This window comes from Pseudochaenichthys georgianus, chromosome 1 (assembly GCF_902827115.2).
Source record: "Pseudochaenichthys georgianus chromosome 1, fPseGeo1.2, whole genome shotgun sequence".
NCBI lineage: Eukaryota > Metazoa > Chordata > Actinopteri > Perciformes > Channichthyidae > Pseudochaenichthys > Pseudochaenichthys georgianus.
In genome coordinates, this window is record NC_047503.1 from 22,478,041 (window position 1) to 22,496,934 (window position 18,894).

Sequence of the window (18,894 nt, forward strand, 5' to 3'; positions counted from 1 at the left end):
GGCCAGAGGTGGGAGAAGTAATCATATCTTGTACTTGAGTAAAATAAGAAGTACCAGATGTTGGAATTCTCTGTTACAATTAAAAGTCCTGCATTCAGAATGTTACTCAAGTAAAAGTACAAAAGTATTGGCATGAAAATATTCTTAAAGTACTCCTTATGCAGATTTCAGAATAACATGTTATATGTTTTGATTACAATTATTGATGCATTAAAGTGTTATCAAAGCTGGTAAAGGTGCAGCTAGTTTAAATGACTTCGTACTGCAGGGTAGTTTGTGAATTTACTCCAGGTGTAACTGCAGTCTTGATTATATTTCACATCATTAATCCAAAGCTGCAAAGTAACTTATGGTATTAAATAAATGTAGTAGGGTGAAAGTACACAATATACATCTGAATGAATTGTAGTGGAGTAGAAGAGGCATAACATGGAAATACTCAAGTAAAGTACCTCAAAATGGTAATTAAATACAGTACTTGAGTAAATCTACTTAGTTACTCCCACCATCCTTATTTGACTATAAGAGGGGTGGTTGGGAAGTGTTCCTGAAGCTCAACAATGTCAAAGCCTCAAAATAAACAATGCATTTTACAAGGCTTACCAATGGGTTTATTAGCAGAGGTATCCATATTTTACGGTGGCCCTGAAGTGCAAGCATTTCAGAGAACACAACAGCATTTCACAAAACGCCACACTATATTTAATACCCTCAAGTAGCAGCCATCGTCAACTGTTAAACCCTCTCAGTCCCCTACCCCCGCAGTGTGTAGTTGATGGCTGGTTATCACCCTGCATGCATATGCCAGTCTAGACATACATGTGCAAAAAAACACCCAGCTTTGCATTGAGCACTGGGATGATTTTCAGATTGATGCGTTTTCGTAAATAAATCCAATGGTCTACGAGCACTCCAAGACGCACGCGGTTATGTCCTTGGTGCTGACACTGCTGTTTTCGTGTCCGACTGCCGCTGCAGCATCTTCCCCACCATAAAACGTGGACCGAAAATGTTTCTTCTGTATATTAGCATGCGCCAGAGAGGGAGAGGGGGGCGTAGCTCAAAGACATTTCGTTGCAGCGGCAGTCACAAGGCTTTTGGACTAGTGCCCACCGCAAGAAAATGCGAGACACAAGAGAAACACGTGTAGTGGGTGGTCCTCGGCACACGGCTTTCACGTGGCTCTAGCGAGCGGCAGTCCGGGGCAACAACAGGAGACCACATCAGCATGGCTGCGGAGATGGAACCATCTGAGTAAGTGCTCTTAAAACATTATAATGGTAGCACCTGTTTGCTTTTCTTTTCAAGAAAGCAAACATCTTAAAAATATAAGATATGCATGGCAGGGTCTATTGTAAACACTCATTTGTTCGTTAAGCATTGAGCGGGAACAGTGTGTCTCTTATTTATCATTAATTTGTGGGAATATCATGTTGCAGCAATGTTTGCGTCTATCAAAAAGTTCCTTCTTACCATGCAATCTGAAATTACTTCTAAGGACATGACGTTTGCCCACTGTTTGATTTCAATGCAATTGACAACAATATTAAGAGTATCAACATGTGCCTGTTTCTGATGTTGTTTATTGTCTGCTCATGGTTTGTGCACCATATTGCGCAATATTCCATTCACTCACTCTATTTTATCACTTTATTTGTATTATTAGACGAGTATTGTAATATATGTTGGATTCGCTTCAGGTGTGGCAGGAACAACTACCACTTTGTCAGAACCTTCCAATAAATACAGAGGCAGCTTTGTACAAAATATAGGGCAATCTTTATTTTAACAACACAGTTCATTAGTAAGAGGAGAGGAGAGAACAAGAGGAAGCGAGTCCACGGGGCACCAGAAACCCCCACTAGACTGTGGAGTCCACTTTTAAATATACTTCAGCAGGGCTAGTTTTCTAGCGTTTAACGGCACACCACACCAAGAACACGGCATGCAAACACCCTCTGCCGGAGGCACACAACTAGGCAAAATGAACACACACAGCACACACACACTGCAATGACCCAACCAACAATTTAGGGCGAGAGCTCCAATTCGTGGTAGCCTCTCCCCTGCTGCTCTCCTTCCATACACTGTAAAATACTTCTACAATCAGACATACAACAATATAAATGGGTGTACGTAACTCGCCAGTTGGCGAGACCCTCCCCCGGGGTCTACGCTTGGGACGCCGTCCAACTCTCCGGGGATCGGCTTCGCTGGACGACGTGAACTGAGTCACTACAGCTGGTGTCCGTGTTGCTTGGGCACCGCCGTGCGTAAGGAGGGATCGGGCTCGCACACACTAAAACCCCGGCCCTGACTATCTATAGGAGGTAACAGGCCTCCCGATCCTGACACTCTAACGTCTTTCCTGTCTGGCTGTCTTCGTCGCCGGCAGCTCTATCCGCTGCGAACGACACCCTCCCACCCAAAAGAGTGCCGAGTCACATGTGGCGTCCTCCAATCTCCATTCACAGTTCTCCACTGCCTTTTCTCTCTCCGCTGTCAGTTTCCCAGCTGTGAGTTCCTCCAACACACCTGTTTCAGTACAGTTAATCAGTGCCCATGCAGGCGCATTCACATCACACTTTCCCCCCTTTTGTCCAAAAAGACTCATCCTCGAGTCACTGCGGTGCCATCTCGTAATCTCGAGACCACACCGGTAGCTTCCGCTGTCGGCCCGAACGTCCACCCCCTGTCTACGGTGCTACCGACTCTTCCCTTGGAGACTCAGACACAGCCACCGCGTCTGACGTCGCTGGGGGACCAGGCAGGCCCCCGGAAAGAGAGGCTGGTCCCTCGGCGGATAGGTGTCCTTGCGAGGCTCCTACAATTCGTCCATTGTCCCTCAACCACAGGGTTCCGGTCCTCCCCCACAGGTTCCGGTCCTCCCCCACAGGGTCCCGGTCCTCCCCCACAGGGTCCCGGTCCTCCAGACTTGTTAGTGGTGTCCTCCCTCCTGCCCGGGGCCTCCAGGGTGGGCTGGCGAAAGTGGACCCAACTGGCACCGAACTGGACCCGAGGACGCCGACTGGTCCCCGCTTGGGGACTCATCTTTCCCTCGACTCTGGACCCAGAAGCTGGAAGTGATGGTGCTGTTAAAGAAGAGGTAAAGGGCTTAAGTCGATTGAAATGGACAACACCCTCTGGACCCCCCTCTACTGGAACAAGCCTATAAAGCACTTCGGTCACCCTATCCACCACTCTAAATGGACCTTTGTACCTCCTCTGCAATTTCGGAGACAACCCACGCTTCTTAGCCTTATTCCGCACCCAGAACAATTCCCCCTCAGAATAATATTGGAAATTAGCCCTGAAGTCATAGGATGTTTTCTGTCGTTCTGATGCCTTAGCCTGGTGCTTCTTTACTGCCTCTATTACAGTAGACAACGTCTCCCTCAGTTTAGACACATACTCATTCACTGAGGCAAATGACCTTTGGTTGTCCACATTTAGCATGATGTCAACAGGCAAGACAATTTCCCGTCCAAATAAGACCTGATATGGAGTGAAGGAGGTACTAGCATGTACACTGCTGCGGTAAGCCAACATCACATAAGGCAAAAGAGTGTCCCAGTTTAACTGATTATCTTCCACAAATAGGGCCAGCATAGACAAAAGAGTACGATTTAAAACGCTCAATCAACCCATCCGACTGGGGATGGTATGGGGATGTGCGGGACTTATGGATATGCAACAGTTCACATAATTCCTTAAAGAGTGTGGACTCAAAGTTGCGTCCTTGGTCTGAGTGGATACTGCGTGGGGCACCAAAGCGACAAACCCATGCTTCTGCCAAAACCTTGGCAATGGTGCGTGCTACCTGATTGGGGAGTGGGAAAGCCTCTGTCCACTTTGAAAAATAATCACCAACAACCAGAATGTACTTATTTTTACTAGCCGTCTCTGGGAGAGGACCAAGGATATCAAGTGCCACCCGTTCAAATGGTCTAGCCATAACTGATGGCTGTAACGGAGCACATGGCAGCCTTCCTGAAGTCTTACGCGAAGCACAATCCACACATTCCTTGACCCATACTGTAACATCTCTAAACCATCCTGGCCAATAAAAGCGGTCCTTAACCTTTCCCTGGAGTTTCTGCACCCCCAAATGACCTCCAGTAGAAACATTGTGCAGCTGTTCCAAAACTTTCGGCACCATGGACCGAGGCAGGATGACTTGCACTTGTGACGCAGCATCAGAGTATAAAGGTGGAATTCTCACTAGTCTAGACCCCTGCATTTGAAGCTGATTCCACACAGGGGAATATCTCTGAAGTTCAGGGTCTTTTGGCATACGACTGTCAGCCTGCTTTTTACAGTCAATTATCCACCGCAAATCGGTGTCATCCATCTGGGCCTGAGCCAATTCATCCATCTCTTCTGCCTGACATGGCACTGAAGCCGAGGGGGTCTCTTGTACTGCACCCACATTTTGGGTTACCATGCTTATGCTTCCCTGTGTGGGATTCTGATCACAATGTGGCATTTGTTCTAGAAAAGCTGGTAGCCTGGAAAGAGCATCATCCAGTGTAGCAGGCTTGCCGCTGCGAAGGCTAACGCGCAAATCTCCACCTCCCACCTGTGCAACAAAATGGTCTTTGGCCAACAGATCTTGTGTGCTAAGGTCTGCCGTAGGATACGCTCTTACAACCCACCGCCGCAGCGCAATGCCAACTTCTCGCACAGTTTCATTATGTAACCTCCGGCGTGAAGAGAATGTAGCCCTGTTACAGTCGTCGCTATCACACGGGTCCAAACATCTTCCCATCGCTTCTTTCAACAAGATATAGTTAACTTTAGCCGTTGCTGACAACCCACTGTAAACTTCACGTGCCCTGCCTGACAGAAGGAGACTCATGAATTTTAGTCTTAATGGTTCATCCCAATTATTAACATCAGCAGCCATTTCAAATTGTTCAGCCCAATCTGACCATTGTCGTCCTGTTGTGTTACAAGTAAAAGTTTCAGGCATAAAGATTGGCCGCGGAGTCACAGCCCGGCCATTTCCATTATACAAAGGGGCAGCGTGTGGCTGACTCGTACCTGCCTCTGCAGGTCTCGTGGATTATTTTCCGGGTCTGACATTTCCCTGTTATATCCCACCACTGCCACCAGTGTAATATATGTTGGATTCGCTTCAGGTGTGGCAGGAACAACTACCACTTTGTCAGAACCTTCCAATAAATACAGAGGCAGCTTTGTACAAAATATAGGGCAATCTTTATTTTAACAACACAGTTCATTAGTAAGAGGAGAGGAGAGAACAAGAGGAAGAGAGTCCACGGGGCACCAGAAACCCCCACTAGACTGTGGAGTCCACTTTTAAATACACTTCAGCAGGGCTAATTTTACTAGCGTTTAACGCGGCACACCACACCAAGAACACTGCATGCAAACACCCTCTGCCGGAAGCACACAACTAGGCAAAATGAACACACACAGCACACACACACTGCAATGACCCAACCAATAATTTAAGGCGAGAGCTCCAATTCGTGGTAGCCTCTCCCCTGCTGCTCTCCTTCCATACACTGTAAAATACTTCTAAAATCAGACATACAACAATATAAATGGGTGTACGTAACTCGCCAGTTGGCGAGACCCTCCCCCGGGGTCTACGCTTGGGACGCCGTCCAACTCCCCGGGGATCGGCTTCGCTGGACGACGTGAACTGAGTCACTACAGCTGGTGTCCGTGTTGCTTGGGCACCGCCGTGCGTAAGGAGGGATCGGGCTCGCACACACTAAAACCCCGGCCCTGACTATCTATAGGAGGTAACAGGCCTCCCGATCCTGACACTCTAACGTCTTTCCTGTCTGGCTGTCTTTGTCGCCGGCAGCTCTATCCGCTGCGAACGACACCCTCCTACCCAAAAGAGTGCCGAGTCACATGTAGCGTCCTCCAACCTCCATTCACAGTTCTCCACTGCCTTTTCTCTCTCCGCTGTCAGTTTCCCAGCTGTGAGTTCCTCGCTGATTAACACACCTGTTTCAGTTCAGTTAATCAGTGCCCATGCAGGCGCATTCACGTCACAGTATTATTGTTTATGGTGCACATATGGCCAATGTCGCCTGTAAATCAGCTGAAATTATCGTTTTGATCCATTTAATCACGTTCCTGGCGCTTAGTGAGAGGTTGTCTGTTTTCCTCTTCTACATGTGTCTGTTAATATAGGCTCTCCATCTCTGGAAAGGATGTGGGTGTGCTTTTTTAATGCTTAGTTATGTTGTCTCCATGTGAGGACACGTGGGAATGGAGCACACATTGTTGCCAAACTTATCGTCTTAAAGCTTAGCTGACATCCTCGTGGATTTATCTTCTTATTACAGACACATGCATTTCCTAACATTCGGTCTATATGCTGTAAAATGTATTATCTCTTCGATTTACACACGGCATCTATTGCACGTCTGTCCGTCCTGGGAGAGGGATCCCTCCTCTGTTGCTCTCCCTGAGGTTTCTCCCATTTTTTCCTTTAAACTGTGGGTTTTCTCTGGAAGTTTTTCCTTGTACGATGTGAGGGTCTAAGGACAGAGGGTCTAAGGACAGAGGGTGTCGTTTTTCTCATACTGATATTCTGAACAATCTGTGCTGTTGTATTTGCTGTAAAGTGTCTCTACTGTAGGCTATTTTTATTATATTTACAGCACTTTGGCTCGACCAAAAGTCGTTTACAAATGTGCTATATAAATAAAACTTGATTTGATTTGATTTAAAGGGAAATGTTGAATACAAATTGTCAAAGAGCACCAGTGGGTGGTTTCAATGCAGTCAGCAGGCAGTGCCACTGATCCATGTCACCGTTTGGTGCTAATGGAGTGACAGCAGAGGGGGATCAGGATGCAACAGAGTTGTGTAATTGCTCAGCAGATTGCTCTGAAATGGGACAAAAGTCCACATTAATAATAATAATAATAATAATAATAATACATTTAGTATAGCACCTTTCACAGAAATACAATTCACAGTGCTTCACAAGAAAGAACAAACGTTAACATTAATACCACAGAAACATGAATACAATAACAACATGAGGCAGAAATTAAGGTTAACATAAAAACAAAACACAGTCCCGAAATGGACAAACATAAGAACATAACACATCACACACATCTCAAGTAGAAACACAATCCAATGTAAACATAAAGATGGGTCTCAGTTGTTTTTTAAAAGCTTCTACAGAGACTGCAGAGCGGATAGTAATCAGGATCACTATGGCTTTCCTCAATTTGACTACACATATTGTTGTCTTTTGAAAGTTGTGCCAGACAATCTTTGGTCTCATGTTTATTTAAATGTTACATTGGTACTATCAGTCAACATGTGGTGTAAAATGATCCTATCTCATCTAGTGTGATCCGCCTGATAATGCAGTACCTCAAGGAGAACAACCTCTACCGAACACTGACCACCTTACAGGAGGAGACCACCGTCTCACTCAACACAGTGGAAAGCATCGACAGCTTCATTGCAGATATAAAGAGCGGCCACTGGGACTCCGTCCTGCTGGCTATCGAGTCCCTCAAGTTGCCTGACAACACACTGATTGACCTTTATGAGCAGGTGAGCTTTTGCATCAATCAGCTAAGGCTTTTCATTGCTTGATGTTTAAATTAGCAGCATCTCAGTAACTCCTACCTCTCAAACAGGTAGTAATGGAGCTCATTGAGATGAGGGAGATTGAAGCAGCTCGCTCGCTCCTCAGACAAACCGACCCAATGATCATGTTGAAGCAGACGCAGCCAGAGAGGTACATTCATTTGGAGACCCTGCTAACATGCGTCCACTTTGACCCTTGCGAGGTAAGACAATGACATGTTTTTCTTTTAAACTGTATCTCTATAAGCTTTACATGAAGTATTGTCCTCTCTATCTCATTGCAGGCGTACCCAAATGGCGGCAGCAAGGAGAAGCGGCGCAGGGAAATAGCCGAGGCTCTGGTGAGAGAGGTCAGCGTGGTGCCCCCTTCTCGCCTCATGGGGCTCCTGGGACAAGTTGGTGTGAGTACTCATCCATATACCTCAGTACTCATTCTCTGATTATAGGACAAAGGAAAGCCACTCAATGTTATTTGATTGGGAAACAAATATTTAATTTCTCCTCCCCTTCTCTGCTGTTGCCCTAAAAACCCAAAATTGGAAAGGCTTTGGTTATATCGTAAGAGGGATATCTCCTTTTCTTGAATCTGACTTCCTTTAAAAGCTTTGAAAGTGGGCGGGGCTCAGTCAGGAAAAAAGTGATGTCACATACTTTTGTGTACCAATCAGAGTTCCAAAAAGAAAATGTGTGGAGAACACAGACATTACAGTCCATCTTTATTTTTAAGACATTTTTGTTCTTTGAGCTGTTCAAAGAGTGTACTTTCCCATTCACATGTTTGGTTTTTTACAGATTTCAGGCTTTTAAAAAATTAATCAATTCATTTGAATATTCAAGTCGGCATTTCTTACTATTAGTAATTTTGTAGAGTTTTTGTAAAAGTAAAATGTACAAAATATTAATATGTGTTCTGTTCCACAGTCTCTAAAGATACAGCAGTGTCCAGGTAATCTGTTCTCTGACATTGCCATCGACACATCTGCCAACAAGGACAGACATGTGGAGAAGGAGAGCTTTCCAACACAGCTGTACCGCCACATCAAGGTAGATCCTCAACAACTTCCTGTACTGTAAATAAATATATAGTTTATTATCTTTTTTCAATTGTAAAAGTGCATTTACAGTGAATAGGACTTTTTTTTCGATGAGTCATTTCACACACAGAAACACACACACACGCACACGCACGCACGCACGCGTGCGCGCACACACACACACACACACACACACACACACACACACACACACACACACACACACACACACACACACTGATGTTATCAGTTAAGAGGAAATTACTTGGACCAACATTCATTTCCATGAGACTAACCCTAACTTAACCCTTAAGTCTTTACTATAAAAGATAATTATTTTTGTTTTCGGGAGTTGCATTTTTAACCCATAACGAAGGCCAGTAGGCATCATGTGACTGTGTTAAAACATTTATGTCCGCACAATGTAAATATTACATGCCCTCACACAAAAAGTAATTGCTTTACTCACATAAAGGCACTTGTCTTAGTCTCAGGCTGTGCTCTCATCACTTTCACCCGGATGGAGCTGCCTGCTGTGTCTTGTCCTTGCTTTTCTCTGCTTCTGTTATACGTTTGTGAATGGTTAGACTAAACAACTTCAAACTGCAGCATGGTGGAAAACGTGTGATGTATGTTTGTGTTTTATGTCTAAGTGCTTCTGGATCACAGGCAGCAAAGCAAGCACACGCTCGTGAATACTTGGTTTTGTTTCTACCTGCAGTTCGGGCGTAGGTCACATGTAGAGTGTGCCCGTTTTTCTCCCGATGGAAAGTACTTAATCACGGGATCGGTGGATGGGTTCATCGAGGTCTGGAACTTTAATACTGGAAAAATAAGTAAGGTAAGTTAGGTTTCATACTATGATATTTTAAAAATATAGAAATGTATTATACTGCTTGTTTATCAAATGTATTGTGATTACTTTATTTTAGATGTTCAAACTAACACCTGTTACTATTAGTGGATAACTTTGTAGCTTGTTAATTTAAGTATTTATCAGTGTTGTAATGCCACACACTTAGCGGAAAAGAGATTTTAAACTTCGACATAGCTAAAGTACAGAAGAAAAATAACAGTGCAACTATAAATATGACAACATTTGATGAAATATTACGTAAATCTCTATCTTTAAATTATTTGGTTTAAATAATATTTTTTTCTGCTGTGTGTGTTTCTGTACATGTGAATTTGCATGAATTTAGGATTTAAAGTACCAGGCCCATGATAGCTTCATGATGATGGATGATGCTGTGCTGTGTCTGTGCTTCAGTCAGGAAACAGACCTACTGGCAACTGGGGCTCAGAATGGCAAAATAAAGGTTTGAATCTCATACTACTACTACTACTACTACTACTACTACTACTACTACTACTACTACTACTACTACTACTACTACTACTACTACTACTACTAATACTACTACTACTACTACTACTACTACTACTACTACTACTACTACTACTACTACCATGGGCGTCACAGCCATTATATGAGGGTGGGACAAGTCCCCCCCACTTTTTGAAATGATTAGTTTAGACTCCCTCACTTTTACCATGTGGAAAGTCCGTGAATCGGTCTATCCACTCGCCGCACTTTGTAGAGCGCTGTGTCAGTGCTTCACTATCAAATCCATTCCACTTGCTTATTGTGAGAATGCCCAAATCAATGAAACTCCGTACAATGTTTTCACTGCTACTTTGTACCAAGGCAGATTCTCCCATAGCGTGCGCATGTTCAAGGAGTGTTGACAGCTCAGATCTGTTGTATGAAGCGATGCCGGTAGCGGAGGTAAGGCACACACACCAAGTGTTCAGGAAATGGTTAATACAGCGAAAATCAAAGCTGACGATGTCTTGGTTTGATATGTTTTGTCCCCCAGACAACATGGACATATGAACATTTTTTTCAAAGAAGAGGAAAGTAAGTCATCAGCTGGTAGCAGTTAATCAGTTAACAGTGATGGCGGCGGCGTCTCACTTATGGAGAGGAGTTTCGTCTTTATGTCATGATAGAGAGATACAAATACTGAATAGTTTAGATGAGAAAAGGCATCGAAATGCCAGGTTACTAGTATTTATCATGTAAACAGGGAACATGAATAACGCGATCTCTCTGTGCTCATGTAAACACCATGATGATCCATGTAGAGACGCAGTCAGTGTGTTTTACTGGAGCCTCAGTTCGATAAGAGATTATTTTCTGAGTTCTTTAACTTTGGTACTCTCTCTCAAAATGGTAATGTGCATTATATTTTAATTATACTTCTTATCATTCAGAAGCTTTTTGTGTGTGTTTATGTTTTACTGAGTGCTTATAGGCAATTTCCATCCCAGTATTCAATTAACTATTTATTTTCTGTACACATTACATAGACTAGCTAATATTCTACCTACTGCTTGGGACTTTGAGTCTTCAAAATATCCAATGTCACAGACTGGGACTTACTTTAGAGTCAGTTGTATTTACATTCAGTATGACTTGTTATGATTTAATGTGAAAGAGTATAGCTCAATAAATAATGATCACTTCACCACCTCTCTTGACATCTACGCGCTTGAGAGTGAGTCAGAGGCAGAACACAGGGACAGTGGAGAGAGGTCCATTGCTGAGGTGAGTGATGAAAGGGAAATTACAGTTTAGAGTAAATTGTGATGTGGACTCTCATCCCAGAATGTTAAGGAAATCAGTGGGGATATTGAACAGGAAACATTTCAGTCAAGGGGCATCATATGACCAATATAGACAGAAGAGCAACATTTATTTGAACATTTAAGTCAATGATACCATTCCTAGGTGAACTTAACATCCGTATGGAGTCAGATCAGTCTCAATATTAATAAATGCTCACAGAAGGATTCACAAATGTATTTTGCGATTTATATATAAATGACTCTCCACAACAATATCTCTCAATGCACTCACAAATATTTATTGTTGTATATAAATGTACAAAAAATGGGCATTTAAACTGCTTTTTATTCATTCAAAGACGGCTTTGAATTAATAATCAATTGTGTTTCCTTTCTTTACTACTGGATGAAATTACAAAATGTACCCATCATTTTCCTCATGCTAGTATAGCCACATAAAAGTATCAAACCACCTGCACCAGAATGCAGGAAATCTAATTATTTTTTTTTCGTGGGGGGGGATCCCCAAACCCCCCCGTTAAAATGTCCCCCCCCACATTCAGGATGCTTCCTACGCCCATTACTACTACTACTACTACTACTACTACTACTACTACTACTACTACTACTACTACTACTACTACTACTACTACTACTACTACTCTGCTACTACTACTACTACTACTACTACTACTACTACTACTACTACTACTACTACTACTCTGCTGCTACTACTACTACTACTACTACTACTACTACTACTACTACTCTGCTACTACTACTACTACTACTACTACTACTACTACTACTGCTACTACTACTACTACTACTGCTACTGCTACTACACTAACTACTATTAATAATAAAAATAATGCTTACAATACTATTGGTTGCTATAATTCTGCATATTTGGAAACACAGGCAAACAATCATTGTGTAAGTCTTTTTATCACAGTCTGGGAATGGAAATGGTGCCACAGCAGTGTTACGATATTGAAAAATGACATTAATTGACGTTAATTATGTTGTTCAAACGGTAATATCATCATCTTGTCTCTCAAAAATGTGTATGTTTCTTTGTCAAGGTGTGGAATATCGAGAGCGGTTTGTGTCTGCGCAGGTTTGAACATGCACGCCACAAAGGTGTGACCTGTCTGAACTTCTCCAAGGACAACGACCTGATCCTCAGTGCCTCCATTAACCAGACCATCAGGTGGGATGTAACACCAGAAGTCGCGTTAACCGAATATTTTCCGCCTATGACGGATTTTTTTTAACAATGACGGAGAAATCTGAAAGCAGTCCGTCATTTTGACGGATTAGAACAAACTCGGAACAGCACCAAAGTTTCCCCGCAGCGAGGCTCCGGTGTCATGCATGCCTGCCAAAAAGGAAATGATACCGTTTCCAAACCCAACTTTGCTGTACAAATCATTGAAATGTCTGTGAGTTTTGGCTTTACGCTGTGCGCACTCCCGCGAGGTGCAGTGGGCATGCATAACACGGCGCTAACAGTTCACGAGCGTGCGCCCCGCCCCCCGTTGACAGTTCACGACCGGGCTCTCTCTCCCCCCCGGTTGACAGTGCTCTCTCTCCCCCCCACACCACCGTTGACAGTTTATGACCGTGCTCTCCCCCCCCGGTTGACAGTTCTCTCTCCCCCCCCCCCCGACGGGTAATACTGAATTTGACGGAAATGTTACGATCCTGTCCGTCAAATTGACGGGCAGCGAAAAAATCTAGTGCAACCTCTGTGTAACACAATTCATATTTGCATGGCTGACACACTGTGGAAAAGGAACAAAAATAACAAGGTGGCATTTGGAGTGCACGTCTTTTTAAACCTTTGAAAAGCTCCATTATTTCACAGAGATCAGCATTTAATGATCACATTTTGATTCCAAGAGTAGTGCACCTTAATGTAAATATGTTAGGGTTGTTATTTCCCTCCCTGTCTCTTGCTCTCTCACTTCCTTACACACACACAAACACACACTGAATCCCCTTTTAGTTAAGAAGTTGAAGATCTATTTCTGACTCTGGGGTGTGTGTGGGCTGAGTCTCTCTGCTGTGTTCAGTTCCTTTGCTGTGTGGGTGTAACGCTCAGAGACCATGTGCTCAGACAGAAAGATGCAGTGTGTTCATCTTCTTGGAAATTCCAAGAGCGTGGAGTCTGAATTGTTGACTTATGCAAAATATTTCTCCCAGAGACAGAGTGATTCAGTGGGCATTAAGCCTCATGGTATAAGCTATAATCAGTGATGTACCTGAACGCGTTCAATGAACGATCGTTCATGAACGCGTTCATATTTTGGGCGAACGTGAACTGAACGTACTGTATTTCCGCTAGATGAACGTAATTGAGAACGCGTTCATTCTCAGCGCTGTATAACGGCGTTCAAAAGTGCGTTCAAAAGTGCGTTCATTCTCAGCACTGTATTATAACGGCGTTCAAAAGTGTGCCAGATTTCGTATGCCTTTCAGCCGAAATCCCAGTTAAAACACACCGTAAACAGGCTTCAAAATAATGCGGAAAACCACCCAATCTGGCAACAGCAAGCTGCCTGCTCATGAACGCGTTCATATTTTGGGCGAACGTGAACTGAACGTACTGTATTTCCGCTAGATGAACGTAATTGAGAACGCGTTCATTCTCAGCGCTGTATAACGGCGTTCAAACGTGCGTTCATTCTCAGCACTGTATTATAACGGCGTTCAAAAGTGTGCCAGATTTCATATGCCTTTCAGCCGAAAACCCAGTTAAAACACACCGTAAACAGGCTTCAAAATAATGCGGAAAACCACCCAATCTGGCAACAGCAAGCTGCCTGTGACGCGTACGCGCCTGTCACCCCTGGCTGTCGCACTAAAATATAAATATACTAAATATATCAGACTCCTCACAACAAACAATGTGGAACCACGGAACCGGCGAGCATTGAATGAATGAATGAATTAGTATGGACGAAGCCGAGAGCAGCTGCAGCAGCACTCGCTCAGAGTGAGACTCTACGGCAGGGGTGGGGAACCTCCGGCCGTATACGGCCCGCGAGACAATTTGGTACGGCCCTCGAGGTAATTTATAAACACACGCAAAAAATAAAAAAATGAAAGAAATCTAGACCGCAAAAAAATTAAACAAGCGAGTACCTGTTTTTCCTGGCCAAGGTCAGGGTCCTTGAACACAACACGAGCCTAACGTGTCATCACGTGGTATATGTCTCGACTGACAGGGGTGCAGTTCTGACGGAGAGCACCAGAACGCCACTCCAGCGCTTCAGAAATTGCAGTACCGATAAGTCCATACACATGCCGCAGTTTCTGCGTGTCTGTGTCTTTAGTTGTAAGCCCAGTGGCGATCTGCTCATCTGTCATACTATAATAACTGTGTTGTTGTCATTAGCATCTGGTTAGCTAGCTATGCTAACGAATATAAGAAGCTTTGTCTACAACCAGTGAGGTAAAGGCACATCTTTATATGATCATTATAGTTATAAAAAAAAATAAGAGAATAAAGTAAACAGGTATAAAATACTATAAGACAGTTATTAATAAAGAAGAATACAGTTTGAAAGGGTAGTGATTTGTCAAATATCCATAAATTAAAGAAAATCTGCTTACAGTTGTGTTTGGGTGTTGAGAGATGTGTCCATAGATCTCCTAATGTTGCTCTCAAAGTGCAACACATCTTGCCAGGGGAGCATGCCCCCCGGACCCCCCTATAGGAGGTTAGGTCCCCCCCACTTAAACCATGTTCACATGGATAGGAAACTAAATACATTTGCACACATCTTGTGTCCATAAATTATCTTTCTGTTTTGGTGGTCATGCCACACCGTGCACGTGCATGCATACGCGAGTCATGGTGAGATATCTGGGTTAAGAGGTTGCTTTTTCTTTGCACAGAATGAAATGAATGAGCTGTGATTTTAGTTTTTTTAAGCAGAGGTCAATAACTTGTACGGCCCTCTGAGGATATTGTAAAAATTGAAATGGCCCATTAACATCGTACAGGAGACAAATAATAGCTCGCAGCAACGTATTGAAAAAAGAACTATGAACTATAAATTAGTTCATTTTTGAAACCATGAACTTTAGTTCAAAATGTTGAATTATGAACTATGAACTGAACTAGTTCATTTTAAAATATGTGAACTGTGAACTGAACTAGTTCATGTAGAAAGTGAACTTTCCCAACACTGGCTATAATCTGCACCCAGTCCCTGCACAGGAGCTACAAATAAAACATCTGCACCTCAGCAACATGTCTCACCTGCTCCCCAAAAAAAACACACTCTTGAGTTAACACTCCGGACATTTTTGTCCCGAATGACTAATTTGTAACTTTTGTGTTCAATCTGATTTTGTGCAAAAACTAATAATCAACCAAAATCAATGTTGTTGCTAATCTTTGACATATCCAAGACTGTGATAAAAAATAAAAAAGCCGACCCCCCCAACATTTATTAAATGGAAAATAACTGCCTTTTTGTGCATGTTTTTCATAGAAAACACAAATTCATGTTTTCAAACTAGCAGTTCAAGGGTTGAAATCCTGAACATAATTTAACATTTGGTTTTTTTGATCAGGACTGAAGTTGATTGAAAGATTTAACCCCAAAAAGTTTTAAAAAATATGAATCTGTTGTCATTTTAGAGCAGTTTTTGGAAGTGGACATTTTTGTCCCGAATGACTAATTTGTAACTTTTTTGTTCAATCTGATGTTGTGCAAAAACTAATAATGGAAAAAAAATCCATTTTGTTGCTAATCTTTGACATATCCAAGACTGTTATTAAAAAAAAGAGCCAGTCCCCAGATATGTATTTTTGGGAAAATAACTCATTTTCTCTGTTTTCATCATGAAAAAAACCAGCGGTTTCATGTATTCAAAATGGCATTTAAAGGGTTAAAATCCTGAAAATGATTACATTTTTGGTATTTTCTATTAGGGCGGAAGTTGCTTTAAAGATTGAACCCAAAAAAGTTGTGAAAAAAACCTTTTAATATAATGTTTTTATCAAAGTCTTTTGCAGTGGACATTTTTGTCTCGAATGACTAATTTGCGTAGTCCAATCGAATGATACCGGAGGGTTAAATGAACAGAGTTTTGTTAAAGCTCACCTATTACGCAGATTCCACGTTTTCATGTCTTTTATACATAAACACGTGTCCCCTCTGTGTAAAGAGATTCGGAAAGTTTCATTTTAACCTGTCTGATGATGAGCTGATCAGATTTTGGCCACTTTGTGATGTCACAATGTTTTTTTGGGTTGTGTAACCATTAGCCAATCACCAACCAAGGTAATTCCCGCCCACCTTATCACCTGAATCTCCTCCTAGAGCACCATTGTGTTCTTTTAAACCAAATATCTGGCAGAGAGGCGTGGCCAGCAGCAGCTCATTCGCATTTAAAGGTACAGACACAGAATCAGCACTTTTGAAACAGGGCTGAAACAGAGGGGATTATGGGATGCTACAATGCATGATCTGTTTGGTATTTCAAGCCAAACACTTCAGAGACCTGTTTTGTATATAACTGAGACCTATAATATATTGTTGAAAAATGAATAAGAGCTTCTGTTTTTTATTTTGTAATTTTTTTTACAGCTTTATGGGTCGGTCAATTGTTCTGCGTCTCATTTTCAGAATCCATGCGCTGAGGTCAGGCACGACACTAAAGGAGTTGAATGGTCATTCATCGATTGTGACTGATGCTTCTTTCACTCAAGATGGATTTCACATCATCAGTGCCTCCGCTGGCGGCACGGTTAAGGTATAAGATGAATATTATTTTAATGTCTATGCTGCATTGGTAATATTATGTAGCTGGGAGAGTGTATTAATGTCATATTTATGTACACATTTTAGATTTGGAATTCAGAATCCGGAAAATGCATCCACACTTACAAAAATCTGTCCCACACATCAGAAGTTCCCGTCAACAACGTGATTCCTCTGCCCCAAAACTCAGAGCACTTTGTGATTTGTAACCGCTCCAACACGGTGGTCATCATGAGCATGCACGGTCAGGTGAGCGCTCTCTGACTTTTAATATACAAAATACACAATCAATATTCAAACTGATTGAACATAGGTACTTTCATGTCGAGATTGACTGCTTTTATAATACTGTGGGTTTCATCATCTGGGGAACATGACCAAACTGAGGAACCATAATAACAAGCTAGTTTGGCTAATAAAAAGTGAATGTTTTACTTCCATTGCTCGTTATACCTTCTTTGTCTTTATTTAATAGGAATTCATATTTTGGTTTTGCCAATACCCACACAATGTTGAAAATAAATGTACAAACCGAATGTCCTTGCCTCTTTCTCTTCAGACTATTAAGACCTTCAGCTCAGACAGAGAGGAAAGGGCCAAGTTTGTCTGCTGCACGCTGTCCCCCCGAGGGGAGTGGATTTACTGTGTGGGGGAGGACTTAGTGCTCTACTGCTTCAACTACACAACGGGGAGGCTGCAGAAAACTCTGACTGTAAGCCCTTCTGATAATACTCACTCATTATCAAGTCTGTGACAGGAGGCAGCTCATCTACATTGTGCTTGCAGTCATTTTCTTATCTAGTTATTTTTTAGTCACACTTGAAACTCTGGATATGTCGGTGCTGCTGTAGAGAAGTATACAGCAGCTAACAAGGTAACAGTGAGCATGATGGGAAACGGAGAGTGTATGGTGATCTGTGCTCCTCTGCACCTGCAGGTTCATGAAAAAGCTGTAATTGGCATCGCTCACCACCCACATGAGAATCTGATCGCTACTTACAGTGAGGATGGACTCCTGAGGCTTTGGAAACCTTAAACTGTCTCATGCATCCTGATACAGAAGAGGGCTAGACACATGGGTATAAAGCAATTTAGTTATTTCTATGTAATGAAAAAAGATGGACGTATTAAACAAATTAATCACAAGGTCTATTAAGTAGCTGGTCTTGAGCTTTAAGGTCATATCCAATTGATCTTTATCTGAAGATGTTGTCATGGAAGTGCAGGTGTAAAACTTCCAGCACTTTCTTTTCTTTTTATCAATGTTGGCACAAAAGATGATGTTCCAAATTAATCTTTGAATTCAATGGTTTTTAAGATTATTCCTTATTACAACCCCTCATGTGCTGAAAAGCACCACACAACAGCTACGTAACAGACCCTGTGGTGAAGTTGTTTCCTGAATGTATTCAAATGTAAACGTTGAACCTCAGCCATTAATTACTATTTTTTATCAATTGTGATAATTTATCTGCTAATCATTTAAAAATGTCAACAGATTTTAGACACAGCGAATGCAAGTTTTGTTACGTTGGACTGGGTGGATAAGAAAGATTTAGCAACATAAGGGGAAAATGTCAAAATAATAATGTTGTCAAATGAAAACATTTAAACGCGTGCAAAATGCTAAATCTAAATGGAAACAAGGTTATAATGATTTTCATCTGTCTTTTGAAAATGAAAGGATTCCATATATATATTCTTTATTTTCCTATTGCCAATGAATCCCATGAATGACGACAACCAACTATACTTTGCCTACTTTCCTAACGTGTTTGTGGCACCTTAAAGTCCTTTGGTTTTTACTAAAGATTTGGAAAAAAGCTAAATATTAGTTTTTTCAACAA

The 18,894-nt window shown here is 42.2% G+C and overlaps 1 protein-coding gene across 1 annotated transcript; it reads left to right on the forward strand.

Annotated features, from left to right (window-relative positions):
• Positions 1 to 1,191: 1,191 nt before the first annotated feature.
• On the forward strand, positions 1,192 to 18,188 carry LOC117454581 (WD40 repeat-containing protein SMU1-like). Its single transcript, XM_034093757.1, has 12 exons — positions 1,192 to 1,254; positions 7,353 to 7,563; positions 7,650 to 7,802; positions 7,884 to 8,000; positions 8,521 to 8,643; positions 9,355 to 9,474; positions 9,836 to 9,952; positions 12,350 to 12,477; positions 16,913 to 17,039; positions 17,135 to 17,296; positions 17,607 to 17,759; positions 17,985 to 18,188. Exons 1-12 carry the CDS (start codon positions 1,229 to 1,231, stop codon positions 18,081 to 18,083), a joined length of 1,536 nt encoding a protein of 511 aa, XP_033949648.1. The 5' UTR covers positions 1,192 to 1,228; the 3' UTR covers positions 18,084 to 18,188.
• Positions 18,189 to 18,894: the final 706 nt, after the last annotated feature.

Bases quoted from the DNA above. Each gene is read 5' to 3' on its own strand.
- LOC117454581 (XM_034093757.1), top strand. From the start codon at position 1,229: ATGGCTGCGGAGATGGAACCATCTGA. The intron at 1,255-7,352 runs GTAAGTGCTCTT...TATCTCATCTAG, and splicing joins GCGGAGATGGAACCATCTGA to TGTGATCCGCCTGATAATGC. The intron at 17,040-17,134 runs GTATAAGATGAA...TACACATTTTAG, and splicing joins CCGCTGGCGGCACGGTTAAG to ATTTGGAATTCAGAATCCGG.